At 37.5% G+C, this 15,446-nt stretch overlaps 1 protein-coding gene across 1 annotated transcript; it reads left to right on the top strand.

The window, feature by feature from the left end:
* The first annotated feature begins 976 nt into the window (after positions 1 to 976).
* Positions 977 to 14,155, top strand: LOC124395948 (fibulin-7). Its single transcript, XM_046864843.1, has 8 exons — positions 977 to 1,184; positions 5,938 to 6,094; positions 6,171 to 6,341; positions 8,183 to 8,308; positions 8,809 to 8,991; positions 10,658 to 10,795; positions 10,908 to 11,043; positions 13,368 to 14,155. Exons 1-8 carry the CDS (start codon positions 1,056 to 1,058, stop codon positions 13,726 to 13,728), a joined length of 1,401 nt encoding a protein of 466 aa, XP_046720799.1. The 5' UTR covers positions 977 to 1,055; the 3' UTR covers positions 13,729 to 14,155.
* The last annotated feature ends 1,291 nt before the right edge of the window (positions 14,156 to 15,446 follow it).

Raw genomic sequence — 15,446 nt, 5'->3', positions numbered from 1 at the left:
CATGTACACATCATGCATCTGGGTGTCAGACTGAAATCCCCTGAATAGAGAATCTGTGATGAAGGAAAGATTTTGCACTGTGAAGTTCATAACTTCTTTGTTCAACATACTACAAGTTCTTCTGGTCTGAGATGCACTTAGGAGAGGAAAGATTCCCCTGCAGAGGGCAGAATGTTTCTACAGTGTTGGTAGAACCCTTTAGGGACAGTGTTGTTCTTGGGCAAAATCTCTCCTGTGATTATGGAAAAAGGAACACGTCTGTTATGTCTTATATGTTGTATTATTACTGTAACATATTTGATATTTAATATCATTAAAATAAGGGTCTACTTGAGTACTTTATGTGGATAGATAGATAGATAGATAGATAGATAGATAGATAGATAGATAGATAGATAGATAGATAGATAGATAGATAGATAGATAGATAGATAGACGGACGGACCGATGGACAGACAGACAGACAGACAGACAGACAGACCAATGGACAGACAGACAGACAGACAGACAGACAGACAGACAGACAGACAGACAGACAGACGGACGGACGGACAGGCAGACAGACGGACATACATACATACAGACAGACAGACAGACAGACAGACAGACAGACGGACAGACAGACGGACAGACAGACGGACAGCAATACACATTTTATTATATTGTTTAAGTTGAGTAATCAATTAAATTGGCACAAATTTATGCTTAATTGAACATTGTACCACAACAGCACCAAATCTGTACTATAATGTTTCAGAACAATTAGACTGAAACACATCATGCTTGTTATTCCCACTTACAGTGAAAAACACAAGAAAAAACAGGACCAGTGCTGAGATACGTGCCTGAAATGTTGTTGAAAAGCCGATTTTATATTCCTCCAGGTTAACAAATGGGCTACTAGAACTGAGTGGCTTTTATGAGGAGAAACTTTGGCATGTGCTTTCCAGGGGAAAAAAAAGGAAAAGAAGAAAAACAGCAGTCGACGGTGGCGGGTTATAAAAATGAGCTCTGCAGACGGCTTTCATTTGGACGACTTCTGAAATGTACATTGTATGGACTTTCATGACTTTTCCTGGATTTCCCTGATTGTTTTGATCACAGTGTTAAAAAGAAAAATGAGTCAACTTTGCATCCTATTCCTGATCTTGTGTATCAATCAGATTCACAGCATCTATAGCCAGGTGAGTAATACAGATACCAAACTTTTATTCTTCACTTTAGTTTTTTATTTAAACTTTGATTTCATGATGCAACTAAGAATTTGTGTCTGTACTTCATTCATATTCTTAATACTAATGAAATAATGCTCATACATGTCAACTTTTCAATAGAAAGTTGTACAAATATGTTATTTTGGCTATGAATAAGACTAGAATATCCAAAAATATATACCAAGATTCACGTCAAAACAACATTCATGCTTTTAGGATTTCACGTGTAACCCTGGCATGTAGATTAATATGTTCTGCTTGAGGCAAAATATTTGCACAGGAAGTGTTTAAAGGTCAAAAATAGACCTCAAGACTATATGTGTGTGTGTGTGTGTGTGTGTGTGTGTGTGTGTGTGTGTGTGTGTGTGTGTGTGTCTCCAGAGAGGACTGTCACTCATGCAGAAAATCTGCACATAAGTCTAACTTTATTTTTTGAGCATATTCATTAGTTAACAAAGTAAAAAATCTGAGTAATAATACATTTATTAATAAATAAAAGCAATAACAAAATTTAATAAAACAAAAAATTAATAATAATATATTATAATAAACAATATTATAATAATATATATATATAATATAATTATATATATAAAATATATATTTTATATAATATTATTTCATAGAATTTTAGTATATTTTTATATAATAAATTTAAATAAAAAAATATTTTATATAAAATAAAATTATATAATATATAATTGTTTACTTTATATTATATAATTTTATATATACAGTATATCCGGAGAATATTCACAGCGCTTACTTTTTCCACATTTCTTTATGTTACAGCCTTATACCAAATCATGTCCAATCAGCTGAATTTACCACAGGTGGACTCCAATCAAGTTGTAGAAACATCTCAAGGATGATCAGTGGAAACAGGATGCACCCGAACTCAATTTTCAGTGTCATGGCAAAGGCTGTGAATACTTATGTAGATGTGAATTTATTTTGTATTTATTTTTTTATAAATTTGCAAAGATTTCAAACAAATTTCTTTCATGTTGTCATTTAATTAAATGAATTAAATCTATTTTGGAATAAGACTGTAACATAAAATGTGGAAAAAGTGAAGGCCTGTAAATACTTTCAAGATGCACTGACAATAAAGTTCTATCTATCTATCTATCTATCTATCTATCTATCTATCTATCTATCTATCTATCTATCTATCTATCTATCTATCTATCTATCTATCTATCTATCTATCTATCTATCCATCCATCCATCCATTAGCCCACCCACCCGCCCACCTATACATCCATCCATCCATCCATCCATCCATCCATCCATCCATCCACCTACCTACCTACCTACAAATCCATCCATCCATCCATCCATCCATCCATCCATCCATCCATCCATCCATCCATCCACCTACCTACCTACCTACCTACCTACCTACCTACCTACCTACCTACCTACCTACCTATCCATCCATCCATCCATCCATCCATCCATCCACCTACCTACCTACCTACATATCCATCCATCCATCCATCCATCCATCCACCTACCTACCTACCTACCTACCTACCCACCTACCTATCCATCCATCCATCCATCCATCCATCCATCCATCCATCCACCTACCTACCCACCTACCTACCCACATATCCATCCATCCATCCATCCATCCATCCACCTACCTACCTACCTACCTACCTACCTACCTACCTACCTATCCATCCATCCATCCATCCATCCATCCATCCATCCACCTACCTACCTACCCACCTACCTACCTACCTACCTACCTACCTACCTACCTATCCATCCATCCATCCATCCATCCATCCATCCATCCATCCATCCATCTATCCATCCATCCATTAACCTATCCATCCATCCATCCATCCATCCATCCATCGATCCATCCATCCACCTACCTACCTACCTACCTACCTACCAATCTATCTATCTATCTATCTATCTATCTATCTATCTATCTATCTATCTATCTATCTATCTATCTATCTATCTATCTATCTATGTTTTTATAACTATGCTAATATACGCAGGCCTTGGAAAGAACACTATTTGTCAATAATATTCACAATCTACATTAGGAATACTCTCATCCCCCACTCCCGTCTGAGCATTCTCAAAAAGAAATGCACTAGATGTTGTGCAAACTGCCAAAATAAGACCTATAAATATTTCTGACTAAAATCTAATAAATGAGGTTTAATGTCATTAAGATACTCAGGACAGTACGATTCCAAGAACAGTTTTAGTATTCTGTGATTAGGGGTACTTAAGAAGGCTATTTGCGTAAATGAAATGTTATAGGCTGAGTCGTGTGTAGTAATTGTACTGTAAATAAAATGAAGTGTTTCTAAAAAGTAAGCAGTGTGTCACCCTTCCATTCCCCCCCTCCCCCCGCTCTCTCTCTCTCTCGCTCTCTCTTAAAGCAAAAGTGTCCACTGATCCATCATAACTCCATGCTTTTTAATCAAGGAACAAGATGTTTTCACAGGATTGGCAAATATTTAGCTTACTTACATAAGTAATGTACATGTGCAAAAAAAAAGTGCCCTTCCCCTTGATGGTAGCCAATAAGAAGCTCTGCATGTACAGTATTGTGAATTAAACTAAAACTCTTCATCCCAGAGCATTCAAGAAGAACATGCTTTAACACTGACTCCATTTAGAGCCAGTGATGTTTCCTCAATCTGTCCCAGGAACATTGCCTTCAAGACTGCTAGTCCATTCATAGTAGTAGAGTTTCACATCTTCTCCCAAGTGTCTGTTTGGGTTTCCTATGGGTTCCTTTAAGATTGACCACTGTACTTGATAAATTACACTTACTGAAGATGAAGGAGTAAGAACACTATATGGCCCAAATGTGTTTTTTTCACAAACAGTTGCCATAATATGAAATGTCAGTGTACATTGTAGAATTTTCTGAATTTCCCTTCATGAAGAGGAACTGAGAGGCCCAAAGCTGTTTATCTATGACAATGTGAGCTAAGGTATGCGAAGAAAAAATTTCACTCTGCTGTAATGTATATGTGACAAATAAAGGCTTATCTATCTGTCTATCTAAGGTTGGAGAAGGAGATGAGTGTCCTGCAAAACCCGAATTGAACCCCTTTGGGATGAACTGGAATACCTTTTAAACCCCAGACCTCCAACCCAACATCAGTACCTGATCCAGTGATAGATAAAGTACAGAAACATGTAATTGAAGTAGAGATACACTCTGTTAAATGTGATTTCAGTAACAGTAAAAGTGTCCCTTTAAACATTCACTTGAAACACTTGAATGTTTTTGCCTTCAAATGTGCTTAAGTTCATAAACTTAGTTTATGTGGAAAGACTCCAACTCTCAGCACATCTATCAGATCTATCAGTAAAACTTATTTTTTAAAAATCGCACAAATAAGGCCACAGGTGAAAAGGAAGAACAGAGCATATTATAAGCGCCAAAAATGAATCAATCTGGAAGTGGATTTTCAACAAATGCTGGTACATTAAGCCAAGTATTGCATTTCCAATCAACTCCATTGGAAAATCTATCAGCAAAACAGAGTGATTCCTGTGATTGGATGTCATGTGCTGATTAGTGCTGATGATGTAGAAAAAGTACTGATGATATTGATGGTAATTTTTTTTTTTATGTATTGATTTTATGTCAATTTATCTTCATTTGCACCAATCCCAATGTGTTCCCAATACTCTGGAGTTGCAGGTTGAGAGTCTCACATTTTGACACAGCACTGGCCCTGTTTCCAACTTCAGAACAAAATTATCGCAGGTTCTTCAGCTGAACCGCATCATGACTGGCCTTCCTTTCTGTAAGCGGCAAGAATTTTCTCGGCGCGTATAAAGTTCTGTGTACACTCGGTCCATTCATCTCACCAGCACAATCTAGTCTTTCAGCCTTTAGCTCCATCCTCCACTTACAGGTGACGTCATGCACTACATAAGGCCAGACACTGCATCATTCACGACTGAACAGAGTCCATAGAATGAATCCAGCTTTAATCGTTCACAGAACTGCCAATTAGAGGGATAAGGAAGTGGAAAAGGTGAAGTTGAAATTAATGAATAAGTTTTATTGCTTAATCCCAAAGAAGAACCTAAATGTGTGATAATACCCACTGAAGATGTTTCACAAAATGTTGTAGTGTGCTCGTGGAGATTTGTGGACATTCATTCAGACACAATGGTGTTAGCAAAGGTACAGATGTAGGTGAGAAGGTGAGGAGGTCTGAGGGTGCAGTCAGCGTTCAAATTCATCCCAATGGTGTTTAATAGGGTTGGAGCTCTACAGCAGGAGATCTTCTACTTCAAGTCATGTAAATAATATCTTCATGGAGCTGGTTTGTGAACAGATTTGGTGTCCTAATTTAAGTGAAGGAAAAGCTGCATGCTAGCACATTCAAAGACGTCTTATACAATCCAGTTTTGTGGAAACGGGTTAAGAAACGAACCACGTGTTGCCTGAAATGTTGCCATTTTATCCATAAAGTGAAACTATGTATATTTAATTAAAACAGGAGAAATCACTTCAGGGCATGCTGTTATAGACACACCTTCATATTGGTCCATTGTGTTTTCTTTCTTACTTTAAACCCAATTAAACTACTAGAAACTGTGGCGCCAGATTTTATTCCTATTAGTTACAAACAAATAACACATTGGAGCTAAAGGAGTTGTAATTATGATTATCTTGGCAGCTTAGGATATCACAACATTGCGTCTGCTCCTGTAGGAATGTCCCAGCACTCTGGAGCTGCAAAATTCCCTACGCCAAGCCCAAAAGCTGCTTGCATCACACGAGGCCTCGTACCTGCAGGGTCTCCGCAACCTGAAGAGGAAAATCAGCCAGCTGCAGAACAGCACGACCCGAGTGACCAGACCCAGCGATGGTCAGAGCTTCTCTAAGGATTATATACTGTTGTTTGTAACGGATGTGATAATACGTTGAGTTATTTTCTTTTACAGCTTCCTGCACGAAACTGGAGGCTCCTCTCAATGGACGAAAATTAGGGAAGATTCTGCTGCCCGGTCATGAGGTTCACTTCCTGTGTGACTCAGGCTACGAGTTGGTGGGCTCTGAGACGAGGCAGTGTAAAGACTCATTCACCTGGAGCGGCCAACAACCCGTCTGCAAGGGTCAGTGCGGAAATGAATATGTACAGCAACATTATACCGACAAGAAGTGGTTATAAGGATACATGACCCTGCATGAGCTTTTTGCATCAATCATGCAATTATTTGTATTGATTTCCTGTCGAGAATTTGTTTGGGGCATAAAGTTATGACGCTGTGTTTATAAGGCTACATTAGACCTACTTAAGCCCTATATGTAAGTTGTTTTGTGGTATGTCGCTGTCTGTGTTTACATTCATATATTGCAGCCAGACAATTAGACATAAGGTTGACATACATCTGTGTGACATCATAATATACAGTGGTGTTATGACATTTGTGATCTAGAGCTACACGACACCTACATAAGACCTATATGACAAGTGACATAATGTTATTTAAAACAATTGTAAGCGTGGTTTAAATGTTTTGGCGGTTTTGACACTGATATAACAACCCAAAGATTTGGGGTGGTGGTAATTAGTGGTAAAAGCATTAGACTTTGGATGTAAAGGTTGTGAGTTCATGTCTCTTTATCACTCCTGGGCCTCTGAGCAAGACCCATAACCCCATTGCTTTGGTTAAGGACGTCTCCCGAATGCCATAAATGTAAATTAATTTATATTGGCATAAAGCTTTTATGATATTTGGCTGTCAAAAGACAAGACAAAATTATCTTGTTATAAGGTCCACATGGCAACTATTTAACTATATAACATCTATATAACAACTGACATGGTTAAGACATTCGACTTTTGATCAGAAGGTCATGAGTTCAAATCCCAGCACTACCATATCGACATTGCTGGGCCCTTAAACAAGACCTCGTACGTCTGGATCTGATTGTCAGCCATAGTTCATTTAAGACTATAAAGTTTTTGTTTAGCGATGTCAGAGCTCGCAGAAGATTGTTACGCAAAAGCTGCTCATGCTCGCAACTCTTTAGCTCCGCCCACGACACGCCTCCAGGAGCTTGGCTGTTTCCGCGGAGAAGCGTAAAGTTGTATCTTTCTTTTATAAATTTGATCAAACTAAAATCTCTTCAAAGCTAAGAAGAATGGAGTGCTACTCCTCAAGATTAACATGAAACTCGACGTATGTCCCCTTGACATAAAGCAACATAAACAGACATAGGGCAACATTAATAAAGGTTTATAAAGTGTCATTACATAACTCTTATGTATGGCCATTATATCTATAATCTAACATATCCTGATTAAGATGAGGACGTTTTTATGACAGCTATTGGAACTAGGCTTTATAAATGTTTATGCAGGTTTATGTAATTGCCGTAAAGATCTCATGTGGCTGTTTGAACACCACCCTGGAGTTTTTTATGAACATCTACAGAGTTACAAAAGCCTATCTTTTTTTGGAATTAGGTCCTGGGTCACAGATGCTTCCAAACTCTTCATACTCGTCTAGCCTCATTATTCATCTTTTGGTTAAATCCACCCGTCACCCTCATCGGGGCTTTTATTTTTTTCCTGTCTCTAAAATGCTCCTTTACAAGTTGCTTACGTTATCGCCCACATTGCTCCTCAGGAACTGGCGTTTTTAATTTCACATGCCCCTCAGCATGACTGAGTTTCATTTGGCTTCTGTGGATTTTTTTGGCCCGGCGCATTCTTTTACACACCATTTCATCCCAGATAGCAGTCCAACAAGTCGATTAGTTTTAGAAAACGCTCCATAGACACAAGAGCGTTTGGCTGTGAAAGCTCGGAGCACGGGACATGCTTTACTTAATCTCTGCATCAGTATCGCAGTATAAGGTTACATAAAGCTGTCAGAGCTCTGCATACCTTAATGCATCTGCTTGGTGTTAGGTATAGATTAATGACCGAATTCCTGTCTTTCCACAGAAATAAACGAGTGCGCCTCTTCACCCTGTGCCAATGGGGGTTCATGCACGGATGAAGTGAATGGATTCACATGTGCGTGTGCCAGAGGATGGGCTGGACCTACGTGCCAATCTCCAACACCAATATGTGAGGCTACTGAGAGTCTTTTTTAAAAACAATTCATACTTCATATTTCATACATACTTTTATTACAGGACACTATTTCTACTCATAATGTCCTTACAACACTAATATATATATATTTAATATTATATCATTTCAGTGCTGTAACCCAGAGCCTTAACTATTGAGCTACAACTTCCCAAAGTTGTTGTACTTTCCATTTTACATTTATGGCATTTGGCACATGCCTTTATTCAAATCTATTTATATTTTGTCATTTTATACAACTGAGCACAGTTGAGGGTTAAGGGCCTTGCTCAAGGGCCCAGCAGTGGCAGGTCTATTAAATATTCATCAAAAGATTCATTTTTTTTTAACCTTTAATAGACCTTAAAGGATATTATTAAACCTTTGATAGCCAACATAGCGATCTGTCTAGCATCTCTATTTTAGACTCCTGTTTCACATTCTTTTGGAGAGGAAATAAGCTTCAAAGTTTCATTCATTTCATTCTCTTTATCTAGTTTTTGCCACCACAACAAACATCTCTGCTGCCACCACTGGAGCTGCAGCTTCCACCTCGTTCCCTTTAGCCACCCTTCTTCCATTTGTCCAGCCTTCTAAGTGTAGCCAGGTCCAGGGCACCACACACTGCACCTGTGAGGCAGGATATACCATTTCAGGCCGAGACACCAGCACATGCACAGGTGAGTGTTAATCAGACGAGATAAAAATCAAGATATCACTGTTAAAAACTACACACACATTCTGTAACTCTTCCAAAATATTCCTGGTCAAGGCTTTTGAAAAAATCTTAACATCTGGTAGAAAAATCCTGAAGAAGTTTGTTCTCGAGAAGTTATCTATAATTAACTAGTTTGACTAGCTAACACTTTCCATTCGACATAGTTGCATCGTTATGATGTCACTGATTGTGTATTTGTAAAACATAACTGATTGAATAAACAGCCAGGTTTTAAACATCAAGGCTGTAAACACGTACTTCTTCAGTTTATTTCTGGAATTAACCCTTAAAGGTTAAATAATATATAAATAATGCATGAATATACTGTATGTCCAGTCAATGAGCAGCGAGACCACAGACTGGATTCCAGATTTATACCATCTGCCCTCACAGGCCACACTGGACTCGCACACACACATGGACATTTACACATCTTCTGTTTTGGACCATATCAACACGTCATTGGCAATGTCACCATCATCAAACACGTGAAATGTTTACCTGATCATTATCTGCACTTGTCAATTTGAACAGTTGCTAATATTTGAACTTCTGGTAGATGGTTCATTTATCTATCTATCTATCTATCTATCTATCTATCTATCTATCTATCTATCTATCTATCTATCTATCTATCTATCTATCCATCCATCCATCCATCCATCCATCCATCCATCCATCCATCTATTTCGCCAAAGAGCACCCTCTGTCGATTAGTGTGAATTAATAATAATTAAAAGAGGATAAGGATCTTCACCTCACTGCAATCTTATTCATTAATTAAGTTCTGGATAAAGTCTTCAGTCAGATTATACTCATCAGGCTGCTAGGCTACACAAGTCAAAGTTTTATGCCACATCTTGTTTTACTTATAAATACATATGTTGTGTAGCTACACAGCTGGATTAAGGCCTCACTCATTCCAGTTCTCTTAAAGATTAAACAGGGAACAATGTTTTTTTTTTTTGGAATTGGAAATGGTACTTCTTTCCCGAATAAAATTAGAAGCACAGCCTCTTCAAACACATGTTGACGATTTCAAGGCCCAGATCATCAAATCCTTTAAAATCCTCTTGTTCATCTTCAAACCTACTGTACGTTAGACAGCAAACCTGGGATTATGTGTAGCGACACTTTGAAAGAACGCCAGCCTTCCTAAACTAGATGACAGACCAGAAACCAGAAACCAGATCAGGATACACAATATCCTTTATTTATAGTTCATTACAAGTCACATAAAGTACATGTCATCCATGGATAGTATTATGTGCAGGATTGTGGGAAGAGGATTTAGTCTGATAGATACAGAGTGATGTGAGAAGCTTGTTTGAAGACCCTCATCCTAACCCTATAGCAGAGCTTTGGAAAAAACTTGGAATCTGCTTTGTGGCTCACCTTGTTTCAAACTCTAAAGCTAGGGACTTGACTTGGACTCTGCTTCTCAGAACTTGGGATCATGGCTCGGATTCTACTGCTTGGGACTGTAGGCGAAATTCTACAGTCTATTTGGAATAAAAAGCTCTAGATTGAATTCCAACTCTAGACCCCTGTCATTTGGAGCTACAGATCATTTAGCTCAGCAACATCAGAATACTGATCTTGTGTCACTGTTTCTGGTCATTTCTCAGACATCGATGAGTGTGAAGTGTTCCACAATGGGCCAGCAGGTCGTCTGTGTGTGCATGCTTGTATTAACACTCCCGGTGGCTATCGCTGTTCATGCCCAGCTGGCTATGATCTAAACCGGGACGGACGGAACTGCAAAGGTGAACCACCTCATTTTGCCAACATTTGCATTCTTTATGTTAGGCAGAACGTACGGAATCTAGGAGTTACTTGTTGTGCACATAAAACACTTTCTCCTGATCCTGAATCCAGATATCGATGAGTGCACGACAAGGCAGCACAACTGCACTCGTGATCGGCTTTGTATTAACACATATGGAGGTTTCCGGTGTGTTAAGGTGGAGTGTCCACGCATCCGAAATGCGACCTTCGGCAAAATTTCACCCACGTAAGTATTTTCTGTGACACTATTTACTAATATGCTCGGAGAAGTATAGTTCAGTGCCTGTCAAACATATTGCAGACCGATTCATCTGGAGTCAAATCCAAACTTATTTACTTATTTACTTTAACTTATATTACAGTTTTTCTCAGCTGCAATATTTTTAATATTTGCAAAGCAGTAAGTAAATTTTCAAACAACACAATACATTGGATTTCTTGCAAAAACCTGTACTTTTCTCAAAATCCTTAGTTCATCTCTCAAAAGTAAGTATTTGTCCTATTGAACATCTCATTGCCATCAGAATGAAAAGTTCCTTTGTCATTGTGCACAAACAAGATCGTCATGTTTTCAGTATATTTCACTGTTTCTTGATATAAACTACAGTTTGGATTCCAATGATTAAAAATGCACGAGGCTGAATTTCTTCTGTTTGGCATCTATGAAATTCAGAAGCACAAATGTATTTATTTGACTGCATATTTGATTTATATTGATTGCAAGAGACCGGACAGGATTCACACTTTTACTGTACTGTAATAGCGTGCGTTCATTCGTCCATTTTAAGTCATTGTAATTCTGTGTTTTGCTCAGTTGCTAAATGAAGGTTCACAAGATTCACCTTTGACCTGTTTTAGAGAACTTGTTGATCATTGGCCTTCATTAGTGACGTTTAAGATTCATCTTCACAATTCATCAATTCAACACATTTACAAAAATATTATATAATATACATTTTAGATGACAGATGATGAAAACTGGTTTAACCATTGTGCCTTCAATGACGTTTACAATGAACTGATGCTGATGAAACCAGTATAATATATTTTGATCAACATGAACATAAACAACTGATAATGTAGGAAACAGCAGACACTCGTACACAATCCATTCAATGAATGTACAAAAGTGTTCGCAATTTGACAAGAAATTGCTTTTATGATGTGCACAAGTGATGACATGAGGTGGAGGTTGACCAAGTAGTTTTAAGAACTGAGAAAAACTGTAATATCAACAGCATCAATTCTCAGTTCTGATTGGTCAGAAGATTTTGGCTGCAATTCAGATTTACAGTTTTTCTCAGTTGCTTTGGAGCGTTTCTCAGATCGGAAATAAAATTCTCAAAACTACTTGTTCAGCCTCCACATCATGTGTCTGCTGTTTCCTACATTATCAGTTGTTTGTCATGTTGACCAAAATATATTATACTGGTTTCACCTGAATAGTTTTAACCCCCAAAACATCTCAGCATCAGTTCATCGCCCAAGTCATTGCATGCAAAATGATTAAACCAGTTTTCAAGTTTCAAGTTTTTCAAGTTTAAACTTGAATTAAATTTTTTTTTAATGTGTTGAATTGATGAATAGTGCAGATGAATCTTGAACGTCACTAATAGAGCCGAGTGAACGGCATCAAATCAACCAATGATCAACAATTTCTTTAAAACAGGTCAAAGGTGAGTCTCGTGAACCTTCATTTGGTGACAGACAGAACAAAAAATTTCTGAAAAAGGGTGAACAACCAGGAAACGAACGCACGCTATTACAGTACAGTAAAAGTGTGAATCCTGTTCGGTCTCTTACAATCAATATAAATCAGATATGCAGTCAAATAAATACATTTGTGCTTCTGAAATTCATAGATGCCATACAGAAGAAATTCAGCCTCATGCTTTTTCAATCATTGGAATCCAAATTTTTATATCAGGAAATACTGGAACTGTGCGCCGTCATACTGACAACATGACCAAACATTTTGACGATCTTGTTTGTGAACAATGACAAAAGGACTCGTCATTCTAATGCCAGTGATTTGTTCACTGACACAAATCCTACTTCTGAGAGATGTACTGAGGTTTTAGTGAAAAGGAGAGGTTTTTTCAAGAAACCCGGTGTGTTGTGCTGTTTGTACACAATGTTTTGAGAAATGCTCTTGCAAATATTAAGGATGATTTGAAAAACTGAGGAAAACTGTAATGCATTGTTGCAGTGTGGATTTGTGTGGAAGTTCACAGAGAAACTTCCAATAAACAAAGGTAAAAGCATTCCTGTAGGTTTTCCGTCAAAGGAAGTCTTCATTTCTTTCTTCATTCCTTCATTCTTAGTAACATGAAAATCTATGTGGGGTTTTTTTTGTAGTCTTATGAACTTCATGAGAGAGAATATTAGAGTTGTTGAGTGTTTCATAAGTGATAAAACCTCAGGGACATTCCACAACATGAATGTAACTGTAAATGGATAAAAAGCATAATGTACCATTGTTTGATAAATATAAAAATTGAATGCATTGAATGCATAATTTTGCTATTCGGATTGTTTTGCTCGAACCAGGCACTGTGAAAGGAATCCCTGCCCTGTGGAAAACAAAGCATGCGCTCAGGCTCCCAACTCCATCTCCTACCACCACATGGCTGTGGTGTCGAATCTCTCGGCTCCGCGGGTCTTGTTCCGGGTTTCGGCAGTGCGGATGATCGGAGATACTCTTCGTTTCGCTGTGCTGGGGAGCCGCGGCAAAGGCCATTTCAGCATCCAGCGTTCAGACCGACAGACCGGTGAACTGCTGCTGCTCAGCCCCATGAAAGGTCCTGAAACACTTGAGGTGGAGGTAGAGATGAGCGAGCTGGAGAAGAGGGTGCTGATTGGGCGCTACATTACAAAAATCACTATCTTCATCTCACAGTATGAGTTCTAGATCCAGAGTTCAAGAAGAAAACTCAAGAAAGAAGAAGAAGAAGAAGAAGAAAGAGGAGGGGGAGGAGGAGTAAATCAGATCTTTTGTATGAAGTCCAGTTGGAGTCCAGTCTTTATTGAGTCTATTACTCCATTGAAATCACATTTCTTTGTTGGTAATTTTGTATATATATCACATTCTATAGCAAATAAAATTCCCAATTCTTATATTACATCATGTTGTTCTTATTTAAACTAATTATTTGTTTAAGTTTCGTGAGGTTTAGTAGCCTTTCGCTGCTTGTAGTGTAAATGCATGAAAAAACCCTGACTTGGCTTGACCTTCCCTCTAACTGACTTCATCATCTGCGTTGCCTTTATTTTTTATTTATTTAAAAAAGAAATTAGAGGGCTGAGTATCTCTGTTCAGATTGGAAATAGTACCAATATATAGGCCATATAAATAAAATAAAATTCAATTCAATTTAATTCAATGTAATGAAATGTAATTTATATATATAATAAAATCAAATTAAATAAATGCTTGGCAACATTGCAAATCTTTCTTTCTGAATTAAAACATTTTTTATTCACATTTATTGATTTCCACTGATCTGTAAACACTTTCAGAAAATGACAAACTGCTCTTTTAGGTCTCAAATATTGCTTACACATTTAGTCGTTATCAGGTGATGATCGTTAACTCTAATAATAATAAGTAATACGATGAGAATGTGTGTGTACATGTTGCCAGTGGAATAAAAAGAAAATCCTATAATAATAATAATAAGTTAATGAGCGCAAAATTTCCTCAGGAAAGTGCTGTGATTTGTGTGTGAACCGGACAATCAGTTTCAGACTAGTTTTTAGTGTGTGTGTGTGTGTGTGTGTGTGTGTGTGTGTGTGTGTGTGTGTGTGTGTGTGTGTGTGTGGATTCAGACAACTGGACTTTTAGTAAGCATTTAGTTCTACATTTAGATCTTGTTCAACAAAAAAAAAATGTACATTAATTATTTACTTTTTGTGTTTAGTTTTTTTCTTCAAATGTATAGTTTCTGTAAAACAAATGAGTGTGTTACTCCAACATTTGGTGACTTCTATTCGAATTAAGCTTGGGCTGACATCTGGATCACCTCTGCACTTAATCAGAGGAAGAGACTAACCCTAGACTTGTGGAATGGGATGTACAAAAAGTACAAACCAACCTGGTTAGGTGTCCACAAACTTTTGTCCATATAGCTGTATATATGTATATATAACTTTATATAACACATAACATAATACATAACTTTGTGTGAAAATGTTCCTGAATTTTATACAGGACACATGAGACAGTAGTCTTTTATAGCTTTTCATGGCTGAGATATTCTACAGATGTAAAAAATAAAAATAAAACCTTTTTTTAGGAAATTGCAGAAACCTAAGAGCCTGAAACACATTGTGGTCATGTGCAGGATGAGAAAATACATGGATATGTTTAAAACTCAATACAAACAGACCAATCAGAATGTGGCCACTGAAAATCGCAGATGTTTCTGGTCAGTCAGGGGTCATTTGAGTTCTTTTTTTTTCATGGCACCTAAAACACAGACTTGTGGTAGTGTTACATGAAACATTGGACACCATTGGATATACTACATAAATGATACTAAAAAAAATGAGGTTGTAATTCTGAGAAGTAGAAAAAGGCTGTATGATTGTGCTAGACCAAGCAGGAGGAGATCTTCGTGGTAAAAGATC

Source organism: Silurus meridionalis, chromosome 13 (assembly GCF_014805685.1).
Source record: "Silurus meridionalis isolate SWU-2019-XX chromosome 13, ASM1480568v1, whole genome shotgun sequence".
Taxonomy (NCBI): domain Eukaryota; kingdom Metazoa; phylum Chordata; class Actinopteri; order Siluriformes; family Siluridae; genus Silurus; species Silurus meridionalis.
The sequence above is the reverse complement of the archived record's forward strand: the minus strand, read 5'-3'. Positions and strand labels throughout refer to the sequence as shown.

Bases quoted from the DNA above. Each gene is read 5' to 3' on its own strand.
- LOC124395948 (XM_046864843.1), top strand. From the start codon at position 1,056: ATGGACTTTCATGACTTTTCCTGGATTTCCCTGATTGTTTTGATCACA. The intron at 8,992-10,657 runs GTGAGTGTTAAT...GTCATTTCTCAG, and splicing joins AGACACCAGCACATGCACAG to ACATCGATGAGTGTGAAGTG. The intron at 11,044-13,367 runs GTAAGTATTTTC...TGCTCGAACCAG, and splicing joins TTCGGCAAAATTTCACCCAC to GCACTGTGAAAGGAATCCCT.